At 37.9% G+C, this 21,030-nt stretch overlaps 1 protein-coding gene across 1 annotated transcript in view; it reads right to left on the reverse strand.

Moving 5' to 3' along the window:
• The window catches only part of FAT4 (FAT atypical cadherin 4), a 184,030-nt gene that overhangs the window by 44,408 nt on the left and 118,592 nt on the right, over positions 1–21,030 (reverse strand). The window contains exon 7 of the mRNA XM_040250540.1: positions 7,255–7,435. Coding sequence (XP_040106474.1) covers positions 7,255–7,435 — 181 coding nt within the window. The remainder of the gene's footprint in view (positions 1–7,254; positions 7,436–21,030) is intronic.

Below are 21,030 nucleotides of genomic sequence, written 5' to 3' on the forward strand. Positions count from 1 at the left end.
ACTTTTCCCATTATCCTACAGTAGAAGGAAGCTGAGACACAGCCTGGGAGGTTTTAGGGGAGACAAAAAATGCTGCAGCTCATGCTAAGCCCAAAAGCAACTCTTGTGAAGGTGTGTTGATGTAGGGTTGGTTTACAATGATTTAGTTCTTTTGTTAAAGAACCTGCCTGCCAGCGCAGGAAACATAAGAGACACTGTTTTGATCCCTGGGTCAGGAAGGTCCCCTGGAGAACGAAATGGGAACCCACTCCAGTATTCTTGCCTGGAGAATCCCTTGGACAGAGAAACCTGGTGGGCTACGGTATATGAGGTCTCAAAGAGTTGGACAGGACTGAAGAGAATGAGCACACACACAGAGTTCAATGTCAATCCACAAAGATCTTCATTTATTTTCTGACTCAAGAAATTTACTGTTTCAAATTACTGGTATAAACAGATCATTATGATCTAAAATTCAACCAATCGTTGCATGTGTAAAGCTGAATTATCCCCATTTGATTTTGTGAATCTTTTTTTAACCTCTTCCTGAGATTTACTACAATCATAAGGAACTGTGTTGTGGGCTGCTAGAATATGATGATCTAGTAATGCATTGGAGAAGGAAATGGCAACCCACTCCAGCGTTCTTGCCTGGAGAGTCCCAGGGACGGGGCTGCCTGGTGGGCTGCCGTCTCTGGGGCCGCACAAAGTCGGACATGACTGAAGCAACTTAGCAGCAGCAGCAGCAGTAATAGTTTAGAAACTGAACTCTGGAACATAGTTCCCTTGGACATGACTTTTGATCTCACTCAAGTACATAAATTCATAAGATTTCTTAACCTTTCTAAGTCTTCTCTATCTATAAAGTATTATGCATGTATGTATTCCTTTCATTTGGTAGTTTTTGAGTGTCAAATGTAATTTCTTTTGAAAAGCACCTAGCATTGTAATTAGTATGTGACATGAATTCAAAATTTAGGTTTATGTTCATAACAGTATACACATATAGCTATAATAAACTATTATCTTTAATCTATTATAATGCATCTTTATATTTGGGTGCGTGCATGCATGCTAAGTCAAGTTAGTCATGTCTAACTCTTTGCAACCCTATGGACTGTAGCCCACCTGGCTCTCTGTCCGTGGGGATCCTCCAAGCAAGAATCCTGGAGTGGGTTGCCATTCCCTCCTCCAGGGGATCTTCCTGATCCAGGAATCAAACCCACGTTTCTTATGCCTCCTGCATTGGCAGGCGGGTTCTTTAGATTCGCACCACCTGGGAAGCCCTTATATTTGGGTAAGATGAACTAACAGATAGAAACATGGATTGAGTAGGTAAAAAAATTCTGAACTCAAGCTTATATCCTAGATAGAAGAAAGATACATCAAAAAGTAAATGCAAAACCAGGCCATATATTTAAGGGCAAAGTGCTCTGAAACTTCTCAGAAGCATTGTTTCAGGAATTCAGAAGACAAAGAGATTGCTTTTTTCTTTAAATTTTATTATTATTATTTTTTTACTTTACAATATTGTATTGGTTTTGCCATTCATCAACATGAATCCGCTACGGGTGTATATGTGTTCCCAATTCTGAACCCCCCTCCCACCTCCCTCTCCATACCATCTCTCTGGGTCATCCCAGTGCACCAGCCCCAAGCATCCTGTATCCTGCATCGAACCTAGACTGGCGATTCATTTCTTATATGATAGTATACATGTTTCAATGCCATTCTCCCAAATCATCCCACCCTCTCCCTCTCCCTCAGAGTCCAAAAGTCTGTTCTATACATCTGTGTCTCTTTTGCTGTCTCGCATACAGGGTTATCGTTACCATCTTTCTAAATTCCATATATATGTGTTAGTATATTGTATTGGTGTTTTTCTTTCTGGCTTACTTCACTCTGTATAATCGGCTCCAGTTTCAGAGATTGCTTTTAATGAGAAAAGCCTTTCCTGGAGAACAGTATATTTAGGTAAAGATTTAAAGGGGTTACTCATTTAAAAGGGTTACTCATCTTACAATAGGGCTTCCTCAGGTAGTGCAGTGGCGATGAATCTGCCTGCCAGCGCAGGAGATGCAAGAGATTCCCTGGGTCAGGGAAGATCCCCTGAAGTAGGAAATAGCAACCCATTTCAGTCTTCTTGCCTAGGAAATCCCATGGACAGAGGAGCCTGGCAGGCTACAGCCCATGGAGTCACAAAGAGCTGGTGGTGTCTGAGCACACACACATCTTACAATAGTAATGAAAAGGGAGAATGCAGGTATTCTAGGCTAGGAGTCAACAACTTGCTATAAAAGATCAGCAAATATTTTAAATTAGTAAATATTTTAGTAAGTATTAGTAATATAAGTAAATATTTTCAGCTCTTTACACCATCAGATCTCTGTTGCAGCATTCAGCTTGCCCCTGTAATGCAAAATTAGTCATAGACAATACACACATGAATAGGTGTGGCTATGTTCCAGTAACACTTTGTTTACAAAAGTAGGCTTTGGCTAGAATTTGGCCTGCAGGTTGTGTTTGGAGAACCCTGCCCTAGGACAGAGAAGGACTTGAATAAAGCCAGAATGCTTGGGAAAGCACAAATCCTTTTCCCAGAAGCAGAAAGTGATCCAGTGAGGCTGAAAGTTTGGCTATACATTGAAGATTTGTACAGAACAAGCTTGGAGAGATGCTGGGGCCCTTTATGGAGTGGCTGGAATATGCAGACTAGGCCTTATGCCCTAGGCAAACTGGAAGTTAAAATCTTTTGAGGATGGGGGAGTTTCACTATTAAAGCTGAAATACAGAGCAAGGAGGTTCATACTACTGCCATCGTTCTTTCATTCACCGACTGACTCTGCTTCATCCAAATTGCTTCCTACAAAGTTGAGAGGAATTATCATAAAATGTAAACTAGTCATATTACTGGCCACCTTAAAACATTTCAGTTGTTTCTCCAACTAGATGCAAAAAAAAATGTGAATCTTCTCATATGGTATACAAGGCTCATTCCTAACCCACACCAACCATACTGAATAGCTTTATTTTTCTGATGCTATGTTTTTGCATAGCTTTATCTTTGTACCTGTTTCTGTCTTTGCCTAGAATGTCTTTCATCCTTTATTTGTTCATAAACTATTCCTCTGTCTTTCCCCAAATCATCAGTTACTCAAAGCTTCTACTTATTTCCTCAAGTTTCACTGACTACGCTCTTGATTCCACACATTCTGTGTTTAAATTATGCTTGATACAAGGTACTCTAATTGTAATACAGCAAAATTACCTTCTATATTAAAGATTTCTCCTTATGAGAACTGAAGTGCTTAATTTCTCAGAACTTAACAAAGTACCTGGGATGTTGTAAGGGCTTCAAAATTATACAGGATGCATGCATACTAAGTCGCTTCAGTCGGGTCTGACTGTTTGCGGCCCTATGGACAATAGCCCACCAGACTCCTCTATCCATGGGGTTCTCCAGGAAAGAATACTGGAGTGGGTTGCCATTTCCTCCTCCAGGGAATCTTCCTGACTCAGGGACTGAACCCGAGTCTCATAAATCTCCTGCACTGGCATGCAGTTCTTCAACACTAGCACCATATAGGAAGCCCTTATACAGAAGAGTATGGTATATAGATTGGAAGGATCATAAATCTGAGTCAGAAAAGTAAGCTGATTTTTATTATGTTAATCTGGGCATGATATAATTATGGACTGAATGAGGATCTTGGCAGGAGGAATACACAGAAAAGGTATACAGAGGTGGAAAAGATGACTGTTAGCCATCAGGACAGGAGGACAAAGAAACTGAGACAGTATCAGTGAAAGGAAGCAGAATGCCAAGATGAGAAACGGAAAAGGTTAGGAGCTTCTGATATGTTGTGCTTATGGTTCCAGCAGAATCTCTAGGTAGAAGTGCGCCTAGAGAGTTACAAATATGAGTAGGAATCTCTTGGAATGGAGTCAGAGTTGATAACACAGGTTTGGAGGTTTTCTGCATAGTTTTCTGGGTGTTTTCTGCATAGGTGCAGCCATGGAAATGGGTAATCCTCTGTTTTTTCTTTCTCTCTCTGTCTTTCATACACATGAAAATAAAGAAAAGTGCTGAGAAAAAGTGCTGTGGGGAATGTCCAGATTACTTTGAAGAGAGAAAGAGGAAACACAAAAGGCAAATTAGAAGGTGTGGTTAGACATACAGAGTGAGAAATAAGAAATAATATTGACACAGACACTGAGGAGAAAATAAAATGCCAGTAAGAAAGGACGACCTATGATGTAAACGGTAAAGAGAAATAAGGATTCAGAAATCACTGGATTTGAAAATTTTCAGTAGAATATTCAAATAGTCTTTTTTGGTAAAGCAATAGAAGAGAAATTTGATTGAGAGATTTTAAAGAATAACTGACTGGAGAAAGTTTTGAGGTAGTAACCCACCCTCTCAAAAATGAGGTGTTAAAAAATGTGAGTAAATAATATTCCGAAGTTCTAAAGACTATTAGAATTACTCATTTAATGAATTTCTTTAGGTGCCAGTCACTATTATGTTGGAGATGTTTTTTCAAGAGTGAATATATTAGGAATAAAATAGTTATTATTAAATGTAGTAACAATTGAATTAAAGATCTGAAGGAAATCTAATGGGATGCGATCAAGAGCACAGAGTAAGGGATTTACCTTTGGACGTTCACTCTGCTGATGCAGTTTTGTGACTTTCTCCAATGTTATGACATAAAAGAATTAAAAGTGAGGTCTGAATGGACATTTGGTCAGTTGGAGGAAAAAAGGAATACATTTCTATAAAAGCTAAATTCTGGGATGGGTGTCTGGAAAGCAAAGATAAAAACTAGATAAAGACTGGGAATTAACACAAGCTGGTTTACTACAAGGGAAAATATTAAACGTTATGTAAAGTGTAAAACTCAAAATAAGTACACCATCCATTAAAAGGTATAACTTGATCAAACTGGTGGAAAGAAGAATATAAACAAATATTTGTTGGATAGCTGTTGTGTAAAAGATCACATTAGACTACACAGGGAAATTAACATCCCACATTAAAAGTTGTGCTTTTAGAGAACCCATCAGGAGTTGGTAAAATGGCTTAAATATGTAATATTTAAGTAGCTAAAATGGAAATTAATACATAAAATCTCTATTAACCAGAGGAGAAGATGGATTTTCTCCAGGATTCCATGAGTAGCAAGAAGTGATTAACATCCAAAATATATATTACATTAAAAACAAAGCAAGCCAGAGTATAAAAGGTTGAAGGTTGGCATAATGATTTAATAGAATGGGAAAGTATTTTTCATTTAAGTTGTAATAAGATGGGAATACCAGACCACCTGACCTGTCTCCTGAGAAATATGTGTGCAGGTCAAGAAGCAACAGTTAGAACTGGACATGGAACAACAGACTGGTTCCAAATCGGGAGAGGAGTATGTCAAGGCTGTATATTGTCACTCCGCTTATTTAACTTGTATGCAGAGTACATCATGAGAAATGCTGGACTGGATTGCCAAGAGAAATATCAATAACCTCAGATATGCAGATGATACCACCTTTATGGCAGAAAGTGAAGAGGAACTAAAAAGCCTCTTGATAAAAGTGAAAGAGGAGAGTGAAAAAGTTGGCTTAAAACTCATTCAGAAAACTAAGACCATGGCATCTGGTCCCATTACTTCATGGCAAATAGATGGGGAAACAGTGGAAACAGTGACAGACTTTATTTTGGGGGGCTCCAAAATCACTGCAGATGGTGACTGCAGCCATGAGGTTAAAAGACACTTTCTCCTTGGAAGAAAAGTTACGACCAACTTAGACAGCTTATTAAAAAGCAGAGACATTACTTTTCCAACAAAGGTCCGTTTAGTTAAAGCTATGGTTTTTCCAGTAGTCATGTATGGATGTGAGAGTTGGACTATAAAGAAAGCTGAGCATCTAAGAACTGATGCTATTGAACTGTGGTGTTGGAGAAGATTCTTGAGAGTCCTTTGGACTGCAAGAAGATCCAACCAGTCAATCCTGAAGGAAATCAGTCCTGAATATTCATTGGAAGGACTGATGCTAAAGCTGAAACTCTAATACTTTGGCCACCTGGTGCAAAGAACTGACTCATTTGAAAAGACCCTGATGCTGGGAAAGATTGAAGATGGGAGGAGAAGGGGACGGCAGAGGATCAGAGTGTTGGATGCCATCACTGACTCAATGGATATGAGTTTGAGTAAATTTCCAGGCATTAGTGACAGACAGGGAGACCTGGCGTGCTGCAGTCCATGGGGTTGCAAAGAGTTGGACATGACTGAGTGACTGAACTGAACTGAACTGTCTAATTTAAAAGTGAATATGATAATTTTTTGCAAAATAAAAATAGCATCAATTTGTATTATATTTGACTGTATGAAACAAAAGTTATTTGAAGAGTTTTCACACATAGGTTTTAGCCCAGGAACTCTGGGCTGGGCATGGCAGCTATGACAAACAAAGTATTCCAGAAGTGATGCACTGCCCACCTCAAGTCCTGGCGTTTAAGAACGTTAGCAGCTTTCACCTGAGGTCCTTGGAACCCAGAGGTTTTTATACCATACTCTGCTGAAGAATCACATTAAAAAGCCCTGAGACCACAAGAGCAGAGAAGGGGCTCAATGGAGCCTGCTGTTCCAGCCATCCCTGCCAAGGCACCATGCATGTGAGTGAAGCCATCTTGGGTCCTCCAGACAGTCACCAGGCAAATACCACTAAGTGACACTAGTCAACCACATGAAGCATGAAAATCTCCTCCCCCGACCTGTGTCCTAATTCCTAAAGTACCAAAGAATGAAATGCAATAAGAATATAAATAAAGTTAATAAGATAAAATGTTTATTTTAATCTTCATTTTAGGCATAGTTGGTTATTTAGCAATAATTCCTAGTGACTTAGACAGTAAAGAATCTGCTTGCAATGTAGGAGACCTGGGTTCAATCCCTGGGTCAAGAAGATCCCCTGGAGAAGAGAATGGCTACTCATTCCAGTATTCTTTTGGAAGAATTCATGGACAGAGGAGCCTAGTGGGCTACAGTCCATGGGGTCACAAAGAGTTGAAGATGACTGAGCAACTAAAACTTTCTTTCAATCACAATAGGGTCACAAAGAGTTGAAGATGACTGAGCAACTAAAACTTTCTTTCAATCACAATAGGGTTAGGTGTTAATATATGACATTTCCAGTGAAATGAAGCATTATATGCATTTCGTTCAAAGACTAATGTTTAATGAGAAAAGTAATCAAATTTACAAAGGAAAAGGCACTGACCTGATAACCGCATTGGTTGAAGCATCAATATCTGAGGCATTTACCAATATAACATCTGTCCCAGTTGGTGCGTCTTCAGGAATTGTCGTGAAATACATTTTACTGGCAAAAGTCGGGACATTGTCATTGACGTCATCCACTATGACATTGATTGTTCCAGTTCCGGTCAGGGCAGGGAATCCTAGAGGGAAAACAAAACCAAGTCTTAATGTTCATAAATCACAAAAATAATAGCAAGCTTAACAATGGGTTGTAGACAGAACTACTAAAGAGAATGTAGAAAACACCCCAAGGTAATATTTGTGAACACATAGACAGGTGATTGAGTAATTTTTAGTTTTGTTACAAGAAAAATATTTTGATTTAGGGACTTTCCTAGTGATACTGCACAAAAAGAACATGTCAATCTCCTAGTCTATTTTAAAGGTACTCACTCAGCAATCTGGAGCACAACAATATCATTTAAATGCCACAAAAGAGGCAATACTGGTTTCTCTAAAATTATAGTAAAATAGATCAAGCCGGATTTGGAGCATCCCTCTGTATCTGGAATAGCTGGGCAGCTGACAAAGCAGAATTAAAAACTGTATTCCTAGATATGACTATCAATGCTATCATAAAGAAAAATTAACTGTGTTTTGAGGCCTTTAAATCCCCTTTTCTGTACTAATTTATATTTCTTTGCAGAAAATTTTAAAAAGAAAGCACTGACCTTTCACTTGCTGGAAATAGCATGTCAATGAGATGACTTGAAATCATTTCTGTTGCATTTATTTAATGTTTAAGGCAAATATGAAATGATTTATTTTCATTCCCTGTTCCAGTGCCTTTATCAGCATATAGTGAAAATGCAGCATTTAACAAAACCCTGGAGTACACTGTCTATCGTACACAGAGTTAGAAGACTCTTGTGTGGTGAAGGTCAGATGTCATATTTAGTTGATTCTGTGGGTTATCTCAAAGGTAAATGGCAACTCATCTGCTTTTAGTTGTTTTTCAGAATCATATTCAGACTTTAATATACCAAAATAGAAATAATGAAGGTCTGCTTACCTATGCTTATCTAAAATAAAATAAGGCCCTGGATACGCTCAATTTTAAGATACAACTTTTCGTCCCATAAAATTATTTCCCATTAAATGAAGCTTTAATTCTACTTACTTTTAGTATTCTATATTTTGTAAATAAAGTCATTCTTTCACTTACTCATTCACTTCTCTGTAAAATGTTTACGAATATCTCTCTAATATCATGGAATGGTGTTGAGATTCACAACCTTCTAATATTATCTTTTGTAATAATATTCTTATGATTTGCTAATATGTCCTTATTGCTATTCAGACTTCTCCCGGTGTTCTTAGATTGTCATTACTGATGGAATAGTACCAATCAATTTTATGTTCCAATGTATGGGAACCAAAAATCAATGGACTAGAAAATTATGGAATGCAGTGGTTTTTGTGCTGTATGCAAGGAAGCTCAAATTCTACATTAGATGAAAAATTTCTATGACCACTTGAACTGGGCACTATGACAAGGCATGATATCTCCTGGAATATATTCAATTAAATTTAGGCTGCAAGCTGATCTCTGTTGCCTTATCTGTGAGATAATTTATGTCAAGAATTCCATTTATATTAACATATTTTAAAATTAATTTCTGCAGATATCTTACCTTTTAAGTGTTGGATTTTATATTGAATAAAACTAGTTCTCACTCTTTGCCTTTTCTACATCAGTTCAGTTCATTTACTCAGTCATGTCCGACTCTTTGCAACCCCAAGAACTACAGCACGCCAGGCCTCCCTGTCCATCACCAACTCCCGGAGTTCACTCAAACTCATGGCCATCGAGTTCGTGATGCCATCCAGCCATCTCATCCTCTGTCGTTCCCTTCTCCTCCTGCCCACAATCCCTCCCAGCATCAGAGTCTTTTCCAATGAGTCAATTCTTTGCATGAGGTGGCCAAAGCATTGGAGTTTCAGCTTTAGCATCCTTTCTTCCAATGAATACCCAGGACTGATCTCCTTTAGAATGGACTGGTTGGATCTCCTTGCAGTTCAAGGGACTCTCAAGAGTCTTCTCCAACACCACAGTTCAAAAGCATCAATTTTTAGGCTCTCAGCTTTCTTCACAGTCCAACTCTCACATCCATACATGACCACAGGAAAAACCGTAGCCTTGACTAGACGGACCTTTGTTGGCAAAGTAATGTCTCTGCTTTTTAATATGCTATCTAGGTTGGTCATAAATTTTCTTCCAAGGAGTAAGCATCTTTTAATTTCATGGCTGCAATCACCATCTGCAGTGATTTTTGAGCCCCAAAAAATAAAGTCTACACTATTTCTACTGTTTCCCCATCTATTTCCCATGAAGTGATGGGACCAGATGCCATGATCTTTGTTTTCTGAACGTTGAGCTTGAAGCCAGCTTTTGAACTCTCCTCTTTCACTCTCATCAAGAGGCTTTTTAGTTCCTCTTCACTTTCTGCCATAAGGGTGGTGTCATCTGCATATCTGAGGTTATTGATATTTCTCCCGGCAATCTTGATTCCAGCTTGTGCTTCTTCCAGCCCAGCATATCTCATGATGTACTCTGCATAGAAGTTAAATAAGCAGGGTGACAATATACAGCCTTGATGTACTCCTTTTCCTATCTGGAACCAGTTAGTTGTTCCATGTCCATTTCTAACTGTTGCTTCCTGACCTGCATACAGGTTTCTCATGAGGCAGGTCAGGTGGTCTGGTATTCCCATCTTTCAGAATTTTCCACCAGTCCAGTCTGAAGGAGATCAACCCTGGGATTTCTCTGGAGGGAATGATGCTAAAGCTGAAACTCCAGTACTTTGGCCACCTCATGAGAAGAGTTGACTCATTGGAAAAAACTCTGATGCTGGGAGGGATTGGGGGCAGGAGGAGAAGGGGACGACCGAGGATGAGATGGCTGGATGGCATCACGGACTCGATGGACATGAGTCTGGGTGAACTCTGGGAGATGGTGATGGACAGGGAGGCCTGGCGTGCTGCGATTCATGGGGTCGCAAAGAGTCGGACACAACTGAGAGAGTGAACTGAACTGAACTGATTGTGATCCACACAGTCAAAGGCTTTGGCATAGTCAATAAAACAGAAATAGATGTTTTTCTGGAACTCTCTTGCTTTTTCGATGATCCAGCAGATATTGGCAATTTGATCTCTGGTTCCTCTGACTTTTCTAAAACCAGCTTGAACATCGGGAAGTTCACAGTTCATGTACTGCTGAAGCCTGGCTTGGAGAATTTTGAGCATTACTTTACTAGTGTGTGAGATGAGTGCCATTGTGCAGTAGTTTGAGGATTCTTTGGCATTACGTTTCTTTGGGATTGGAATGAAAACTGACCTTTTCCAGTCCTGTGGCCACTGCTGAGTTTTCCAAATTTGCTGGCATATTGAGTGCAGCACTTTCACAGCATCAACTTTCGGGATTTGAAATAGCTCAACTGGAATTCCATCACCTCCACTAGCTTTGTTCTTACTGATGCTTTCTAAGGCCCACTTGACTTCACATTTCAGGATGTCTGGCTCTAGGTGAGTGATCACACCATCGTGATTATCTTGGTCATGAAGATATTTTTTTGTACAGTTCTTCTGTGTAATCTTGCCACCTCTTCTTAATATCTTCTGTTTCTGTTAGGTCCATACCATTTCTGTCCTTTATTGAGCCCATCTTTGCATAAGATGTTCCCGTGGTATCTCTAATTTTCTTGAAGAGATCTCTCGTCTTTCCCATTCTATTCTTTTTCTCTATTTCTTTGCATTGATCGCTGAGGAAGGCTTTCTTATTTCTCCTTGCTATTCTCTGGAATTCTGCATTCAGATGCTTATATCTTTCCTTTTCTCCTTTGCTTTTCACCTCTCTTCTTTTCACAGCTATTTGTAAGGCCTCCCCAGACAGCAAATTTGCTTTTTTGCCTTTCTTTTCCATAGGGATGGTCTTGATCCTTGTCTCCTGTACAATGTCGTGAACCTCCATCCATAGTTCATCAGGCACTCAATCTATCAGATCTAGTCCCTTAAATCTATTTCTCACTTCCACTGTATAATCATAAGGAATTTGATTTAGGTCATATCTGAATGGTCTAGTGGTTTTCCCTACTTTCTTCAATTTAAGTCTGAATTTGGCCATAAGGAGTTCATGATCTGAGCCACAGTCAATGAACTACAAATATTAAAATATTGTACTTGCCTTTTCACTAGTCACTTAAACAATGGTAGGATAGTATCATATGTAATTCACATTCAGAACAGATTTAGAAGTATTATAAACATTGAAGAAGCACATCAAAATAATACTTTTAAAATCTCACTCAACATAAACATTTATTGACTCTTTAGGCATTCATGTACTGGTTTAAGAAGTTTACCTGAATTGTCTACTCTTCATAAGTTTGTATGGCTGTTACCTCCATTTTATATATAAATGACATTAAAGAAAGGGATAGAAAGGTTGAGTAACTTTTTTAGGGCCATTGACCTGGTGAGGAATGGAACTAGGCTTTGACTTTAATGGGGAGCTCTTGACCACTGACAGAAAAGCCAGAGGGTGTTGGCAGGAGGACACATGTTGCTCAGTGAGACGCTCTGGGACTCTGGACAAGCCAGTCTCAGGGAACAACACGAGCCCCAAGCCAGAGGAAAAAGGCCCATCTGTGGCAGACTTTAGCTATTGTCCAGGTTAAGCTTGTGTAGCATTTGGGGACATCTGTTTGGCCATAAATTTTTAATTTTTCACATCACATGTTAAAGCCCAAGTCAATATTTTCTGAGTTATTATGGATGACCAGTGTTTGGCCCTAAGCTCTGAAATGTGTGTTTAATTATACACAATTTAATGAAATGGAAGTTAATTGTGTGAATGATGTTAGTATCTCTCCCATTGTCTTCTTGAAAAAAAAACAATAACTAGAGCTTGTTTGTACATTTGTGTGGACAAAAGGGGATGTCATGGGAAGGAGGGGCTATATCTGATAAATCGTGAGAGGGGATAACTAAGTCAAGGTCCTATATATCATGAAAGGCTCTTTTATCTCTATTACTGACACTGTATTCCACTCACTAAATCTGTCTTCTTATATGCGAAATGGGAATAATAAGAACAAATCTACCCCAATAGGGGTGTGGAGGGGAATGTAACATGTTTAGGATAGTGCCTGGTACATAGTTAGAACATATTCTATATTACTCTTCGTTGTTGTACTTGTTTTAGAAATTAGGAGAAAAAGAGGAAATTTGACATTTAAAAGATCAGTTTTTAATTTTACAGATTACTGTGTCATAATTCTCAGGATTTTTGTCCCCTGACAAAACTTTCAAGTCAGTCTTATGACAACATTGTTCAGGAAAAGATTTTGAATCATTCTTTTCTTTTAATGATTTTTTCGGGAGTTATAAGTGTATGAGACTCAGCTTTCAAAACTTGTACAGCTTTGTATAAGATGTGTTGAACTGAAAATTTAAAAATGCAAAATTTACAAATTTCAAGTGAGAGAAGATCTGAAAATGTCTGATATGCTCTCTAATCAACAATGGTTAAACTTGTTAAGAAGTAGCTCAGTAACTGCCAAAAGGTTTTATCTTTGGTATTCTAATGTGTCTGACAACACACATATGAAAAACTTCATAAAATGATGACTAACTCATTTGGTTGGGAACATGTGATTCCTTTCCTTGTCCATAAACTACATAAATGTTGTTGCTGATGTGTTTTCTGAATTAGTAAGCAAAAAGCAAAAAAAAAAAAAAAAACACACACACAAAACATTGTTTACCTAGGAAAATATTCAACAAATTCAATCTCATGGTTTCCATACCAGAGAACAACTAATTTTTCCACAAGCTCTTGAAAGCACACCAGCAACAGCATATGATCCTGGCCTGAGAAGTGACCCCACAGTAATCCCACATCCTCATGCAACATCTGCTCAAGCCAAGAACCATCACGAGCCCCCTTTCCTCCACTTGTTAGCAGCCACAGCCCACTTTAACAGCACTTGGGGTTCTTCTCTTCCTCTTTGCTTCAAGAATTGATAGAGTGACCCAATTTCTACAATGGCCTCACTTTCTTGTTGCCCCAGGGGATGGGCATGCAGGTCTTATTTACTTTTAAACTTTTACAAGGAAATTGTACAAAGACATAATTCTACATTTCTAAGTCTCTTACTGGGATTTAACTGACTCTGAACTCTGCCTCCAATATTTCTCTTTTATTCTCAGGACAGGGCCTTCCACCGCTCATCTCACTCTAGCCTCAGACTGGTCCTCCACAAGGCCCTGCCTCTAAGCTTTAAGAAGAAAGATGAAATCAAGGGACAGAAAGCAGGAATGCCCCCTGATTTTGAGCAAATTAGCCTCATATTCTAGGTGGCTTCATGATAAAGAACCCACCTGCCAGTGCAGGAGAGGCAAGTTTGATCCCTGGGTCAGGAAGATCTCTGGAAGAGGAAATGGCAACCTACTTCAAGTATTCTTGCCTGGAAAAATCCCATGGACAGAGGAGCTTGATGGGCTACAGTCCAAAGGGTTACTAGGAGTCGGACTTGTCTGAGCACAACAATACAACAAAGACTTACATCTACAACAGACTTCTCAGATGAAGGACACAAGTTACCTAGCCCTTGGTACACACAGATTTTATCACTTCCTCATCTCCTTATGGAATGATGAAGCCATGTTTTGTTGCTTTTCTGTGTTTATTTGATTGCTTTTGAACCCTTCCTCTTGACCTAGTGAAGAAGTGGTTCTGGTGCTTATGTTCCTATTTCCCAACATCTTTTGGGTTATAGTCCATGTGAAGTGCTGCATGATATTCACTGTAACTTTACCTACAGTTCAGAACTTTCCAGGCTGATACTCCCAACTGACTCTCTGTTCTCTTCTCTTGCAAATTACTAGAAAGCCTCAATATTAGTATGCTAAAAACTCTAGTCTTAGTTAGTCCGTGTAAACTTAGCCTGTATATTTGTATATAAATTGAAAAGCATATGTGCATATACATGTGAAGTGAAGTCACTCAGTCATGTCCGACTCTTTGTGACCCCATGGACTGTAGGCTACCAGGCTCCGTCATCCATGGGATTTTCCAAGCAAGAATACTGGACTGGGCTGCCATTTCCTTCTCCAGGGGATCTTCCAACCCAGGGATCGAACCGGGGTCTCCTGCATTGCAGACAGACGCTTTACCGTCTGAGCCACATATATATTTTTAGATACGTATTATTGAACACTTATTTTATAATAGTATTTGAGTGGTGCTTCCCAGGTAGCACTAGTGTTAAAGAACCTTACTGGCAATGCAGGAGACCCAAGAGACATGGGTTTGATCCCTGGGTTGGGAAGATCCCCTGGAGGAAGGCACAGCAACCCACTCCAGTATTCCTGCCTGGAGAGTCCCATGGACAGAGTAGCCCAGGGGGCTACAGTCCATAGGGTTGTAAAGAGTCGACTCTTTACATGCTGAGGCGACTTAGCAGACATACATGTGCATGAGTATCTTTTATATGTATTACTCTTAATATACAGATTCATGAAGTAGGTATCACTATTTAAGTTTTTTTAATAAAGAACTTTCAACTCAAAGAATTTAAACAATTTATTTTCATTTAGCCATAGTGGACAGAGCCTTCTCTGGTGGCTCAGTGGTAAAGAATCTGCCTGCTAATGCAGGAGACATGGGAAACGTGGGGTCGATCCCTGTGTTGGGAAGATCCTCTGGAGGAGGAAATGGCAACCCACTCCAGTATTCTTGCCTGAAACCCCCATGGACTGAGAAGTATAGTCCATGGGGTCACCAAGAGTCAGAGATGACTTAGCGACTGAACAACAATAGTGGACGGAGGGAAAGTCAACTCTGAACTCTTGAAAAAATATATTTTCTCTGTTCATTAGGCTCAGATAAAAGTATGCCACTCTTATTGCAGATGTTTTACTCATTATTATTATTATTGACGTACTTCTACCATATTCTCTATTAAGTTATAAAATAATTGAGAGCAGAAATTATTGTTTAATTCATCGTTATCTAAACCAATAAGGCATAGGTTGTCTTCAATGTTTATTAAGTTCTCCTTTGACTCTATATATGGAAATCTGATCTAGTGACTACATGGCTGGAAGTTCAAAAAGCTGATCACTTCTGGGAATAAATATAGGTTTTAGCCTAAGGCTGGGGTCAGAGAACAAAACTTCTGACAAAGGTCAACATTTTGGAGATAGTCTACTACTTATAACAGAGGGTCCCAATTAATCCTGAATCCCATGAGAGGAATCAGAATACTAGGGGCCAATATTTTGCTTGGATAGATCTGATAATGATGAATTATATAGGTAGTGGCATAATAGGGCAAGATTACTCAGTTTCATCTGGAATTGATTTATGAGAACCAGATGCAATCAGAAAGAAGAAGTAGGATGTAAGGACCTAGACTCCTGATAGAAGACAGTGAGCCAATGAATGGAGCTGAAGAAAGAAATGAAATGAATGGACAAAACCTCAGAAATGTTTAAGTATAGAGGCAAGGAGCATATAGGAGACATGTGAAATACAATCAGAAGTCAGATGATAAAAGGAAGCTCAAATTCATTTTGTAAAAATATTTTGTATTTTATATATCATACATCTGAGCGTGTACATATATGAGAGTAAAAGTGAAAGTGTTAGTCACTCAGTCGTGTCTGACTCTTTGCTACCCTATGGATTATAGCCTGCCAGGCTCCTCCATCCATGGAATTTTCCAGGCAAGAATAATGGAGTGGGTGGCCATTCCCTTCCCCAGGGAACCTTCCTAACCCAGGGATCAAACCTGGGTCTCCTGCATTGCAGGTGGAATCTTTACCATCTGAGCCACCAGGGAAGCCTGTATATATATTTTATAAAGTATATATATGTATACATATATACAACAGTGGTTCAGTTGTCAAATCGTGTTTAAGTCTTGCGACCCCATGGACTGTAGCCTGCCAGGCTCCTCTGTTCATGGGATTCTCCAAGTAAGAATACTGGAGTGGGTTACCATTTCCTTCTCCAACATATATACAATAAACGTGGGTAAATAGATATTAAACTTCTTAAATTTTTAGAGCAACAGCAAAAAATACATATGATTCTGAAAAGCATTTTTTAATGTGTAAAAACACATCACACACATACACCCACCCACACCCACACACACACACACACACACACACAAAGATTATTCACAGTTTAATCTTCTGATAGTCCATTACATTTGCGTAGTTCCAAACTTTGTCTTGAGTCATATTTTATACTTTTAAACTTGGGAAATGGTTAAACTGGTATTGCCTTTGAACATTGGTGGCTTAAAAAGATCAAACATATTAGAATAAAGTTCAAGGAAACCTAAAATAAGATTTTAAAAAGAAAAATGTTTCAGGCAACTGCTCTATCAGAAAATTCATCTTCAATAAGTGTAATGAATGAATCTAAAGATCTAATTAAAGTTCTAACTGCAGGCATTTTACATATTTAATATTAGCCCCCATAAATTAAACATATTTTCCTGAAACATGAGAAACTGCTCAGCTGCATTAGAATTTTGCTTAACTGAAATCTGTTGCTTTGCCACAAAACTGATTTCATTCTTAACATCAAACATTTGGTGGAACAGTCCTCTGACTGGGTGTGTTTGTTGTAATAAAGTATTACCTTCTTTTTTATACTTGGAGTAAACACATATTTCTTACAGTAAGTAAGCCATCCCCTGAAAAGGTATTAAAACCAACCACTCAGTATTGACTTTTAATTATGTGGTTTGGCTTAAATTTGAATCCAGAAAATATGTGAAGCAAGTAAATATGTAGTAGTATATAAATATGACCAATAGCATTTATCTTAAAATTTTTATTTTATAATATATTACCACTAATTAGTTCTACAAATATGTTTATATAAATTAGGTAGGTACATACTTAGGTAACGTTTTATTTTTAATCATTTCTCAGGAATCTTTATCAAAAACACTATTTCCTTTTTATAAATTCTTATACTAAAGAATCTGCCTGTAATGCAGGAGACCCAAGTTCTATCCCTGGGTCAGGAAGATTCCCTGGAGAAGGGAATTGCTACCCACTTCAATATTCTTGTCTGGAGAATTCCATGGACAGAGAAGCCTGGTGGGCTACAGTCCATAGGGTCACAAAGAGTTGTACACGACTGAGCAACTATCATACTAAATAGAGGTGACAAAACTAAAGAAAGAACTTAGCAATATTATGTAAATAAGACTGAAAATTGCTCATAGTGCAAATGTAGTTAATGTCATTGAAATGTACACTTAAAAATCATTAAAGTGGTAAATTTTATGTTATATGGATACATAATTTTTAAGAGTTTATAAAATAAAATATGATGTAAACTAAATATTTTATCCCCCACATAAAGTATGTGATAAAGACTTAATTTTGGAGAACATTAAAAAAAAAGAACCCTAATAACACATGTTGAAACTCTGAAATACTACCAAATTCAAAATATAGCCTGAGTCCTGCCTATTTAGTGAAACTATCAAATTATATATCTTTGGAATAATTATCAAAATAGGCTACAAAGTAAGATTAAGTTTTAACATGATAAAATTAGAATATTTTTGAAAAGGAAAAATTCCTCATACTAAGCTTACATTGTTGTCTATTATATTTAATATTTATCCTTTAGGTAATATAATCATCTCTTTAATATTTCAAATAGTTTGTTTCCATTTCAAAGTTGGGTTTCCTTCATCTACTCGGATTTATAGCTTAAATTAAGTAAATGAGAAATAGACTGAAATTACTTCATCAAATTTTAATTGTATGCAACATGATAGCAATTCTAGCTATTATTTATTGGAATTTTGGAAGCTTGATCATCTTTCTTTTTGTATTTTTATCTTGTTGCTGCTGCTGCTAAGTTGCTTCAGTCGTGTCCGACTCTGCGTGACCCCATAGATGGCAGCCCACCAGGCTCTGCCATCCCCAGGATTCTCCAGGCAAGAACACTGGAGTGGGTTGCCACTTCCTTTTCCAGTGCATGAAAGTGAAAAGTGAAAGTGAAGTCGCTCGGTCGTGTCAGACTCGTAGTGACCCCATGGACTGCAGCCCACCAGGCTCCTCCGTCCATGGGATTTTCCAGGCAAGAGTACTGGAGTGGGGTGCCATTGCCTTCTCCATTTTTTATCTTATGACTATACAAATGAAATACTATGTAGGAAAAGTTATTTCTACCAAAGTGTAGCTGATTTAAAGACTATTATGTAAATAAATGATTTATGATAACACTTAGTCACTAATGGGTTTTGTACTAAACTTATTGGAAATAAGAGGAAGTAAAACAATAACCAGTTATGAACCTTGGAAACAAAATGTCATCTGAGACAAATACTCCAATGGAAATAACAAAACTTCCTTTGACTCAAATATATAACTAAGTTAAATGCAAGTGATTTCTGGTAACTGAAGATTACCCTAGCACTGTTTGATTTATGGAATCATTGATATCTTATGGAAAGTTTTCAAGCATTTTTCATTACTAAGAATGTTCATCATAACAGACAAGGCAAGTTCTTCAACATCTTCCCACAAATAATACTGACAGAATGCAGTCTTTCTGGAACATTTAAAAAGCAACTCTCCTCAGATGTAAAATGTCATATTCCACATTTCTGACCTCTCTTTTGATTATAGAGACATTTGCAATGCAGTGACCCTCTCAGCTGAACAATGTGACAAACAGTTCTCATTCAAAATGTCATCATAGCCTCACCAAGAAAATAAGCATAGTGATTAGCCCTTTTAGATTTTAGGATTAACTTTTGCAAAAGCATCATGTTTCCCCTTCATTAAAAAGTAATTTCCAATCCCTGCATAAGAATGAAATTTATCCCCTGTTTCAATCAGATGATAAATGCCCTTAATTAGGGATGCTAATAACTGAAAATTTCCCCTCAGACCTATTAATTATGCTGACACATAGTTCACTACTAGACTTTTTGGCCAAATCTATAGTCAGAATATCTCTTTAGCTTGTTAGCATATTAGACCGAGAACAGATAAATAAAGGTAATATATTTAATTTGTGCACAAGTTAATCTCCCACACTCCAATTAAATGCAAATAACACAGCCCAATTGACTTACTGTATGTGCATAGATGTGTGTATCGTACATATTGTATATTCTAAGTATAGTATTAAACATTTGCTTTGCACTCCATAAAACTCTTGGATATGCATTTCTTGATCTGAGAACAGTAATCCTTTGATTTTGAATTCATGAATATTTTTATTTTACTTGCTGTTTCAATGGCAGAGAACTGAATGTTGTTTCTCTTTTTTTGCTGCAAAAACCATTTCTCTTTTTAATATAAAATAATATTTAATCCAAAGAGAAAACACTCATAAACATGGTTTATGTGAAACACAATATGTTAGATGAGCTAATCTATGGGAAAGAGTGAGTCATAGTTAAACGGTCTCCTTGATCAGGTTTAGTGGCTTCGGATTCTGTTTCTATTGATTAACAGCTGAAGGTCTGAGTCAAGTTGTTTACTTCTCTAATACTCAGCTTTGTTTTTGTTTTTCTTTTAATTCATAATATTGGAATCCAATTTACAAGTCTGTTGTGGGATTAAATCAGATCCTATAGAAAGAAATCTGGTACAAACAAGCACTTAGCATGCACAGAATGAACATCGTCTAAAGTTAGTCTACACAAGTTGTATCTCTACTCAAACGTGTTTCCTGAGAATTAAACTTTTATATCTACCTGCCATCTTCACTGGAGATTTCATAATATCCAAAATACAGTATATCAAAAAAATAATGTAAGGATAATTCAACCTAAAATTTTTTTTTCCTTTTCCTATCCCCAAATTTCTCAGGCCAGTACTCTAGGACTCATGCTTGATTTGTCTCTTTTACTAATTTCCTATACCTCCAATTCCATCATCAAGTCCTAGTGGCTTAACCTTCAAAACGGATAAAATATTTAGCTCTTTCACACCTCCTCCATGCTGTAGCTAATTTCAAACATTCCCAAGGGCTGCTGTCATGGCCTTTTAATCAACATCTCTATTTCCACTGTAGTTTTCACCACTGCCACAAAACCAGATCTCTTTTCCACAGAAACAGGCCACTCCAAAATTCCTTGTTGCTCCCCTGTCCAAAGCTTTAACAAGACTTTGCCTTTCTCTTTGAATAAAATTAAAACTTCTTTCCCTGGTCTAAAACACTGAGATGATCCAGCCTCTGCCTAATTCATTTATCAAGATTTCTCCTTTCTTTTACTCTGGTAGAGCCGTCCAGGCCTTCCAGTTGTCTTTTGAATAAAGGCAACCTGATCCCTGTCTAGGAACCGTTTCATCTGCAAATTTACCCAGATTTTCATATTTCACTGTCCTGACTCTGCTATTAAAAATAATACCTCCAGTTCCTTTCTCTCTAGCCATTTAACCTGCTTTATTTAATTACATAGCACCTCATATAACTCCCGACCTATATATTACATTTTGTCTAGCTTTCTGACTGGAATGTAACTTCTGTGAGGACAGAGACTGTCATTTTTTCACCACTATATCTCCAGTTCTTAGAAGAATCCCTGGTAGAGACTGCTCCACAAATGATTCCTGACAAAACATTGTCCAGATTCTTGCTACACATTGACAGCCCATAGAAGCATATGAGTCTCATTGACTCTAATAATAATTCACTTATAAGATCTATTAAATTACCATTATAGTTTGGTTTTAA

Source organism: Oryx dammah, unplaced genomic scaffold (genome assembly GCF_014754425.2).
Source record: "Oryx dammah isolate SB20612 unplaced genomic scaffold, SCBI_Odam_1.1 HiC_scaffold_12, whole genome shotgun sequence".
Classification (NCBI taxonomy): Eukaryota; Metazoa; Chordata; class Mammalia; order Artiodactyla; family Bovidae; genus Oryx; species Oryx dammah.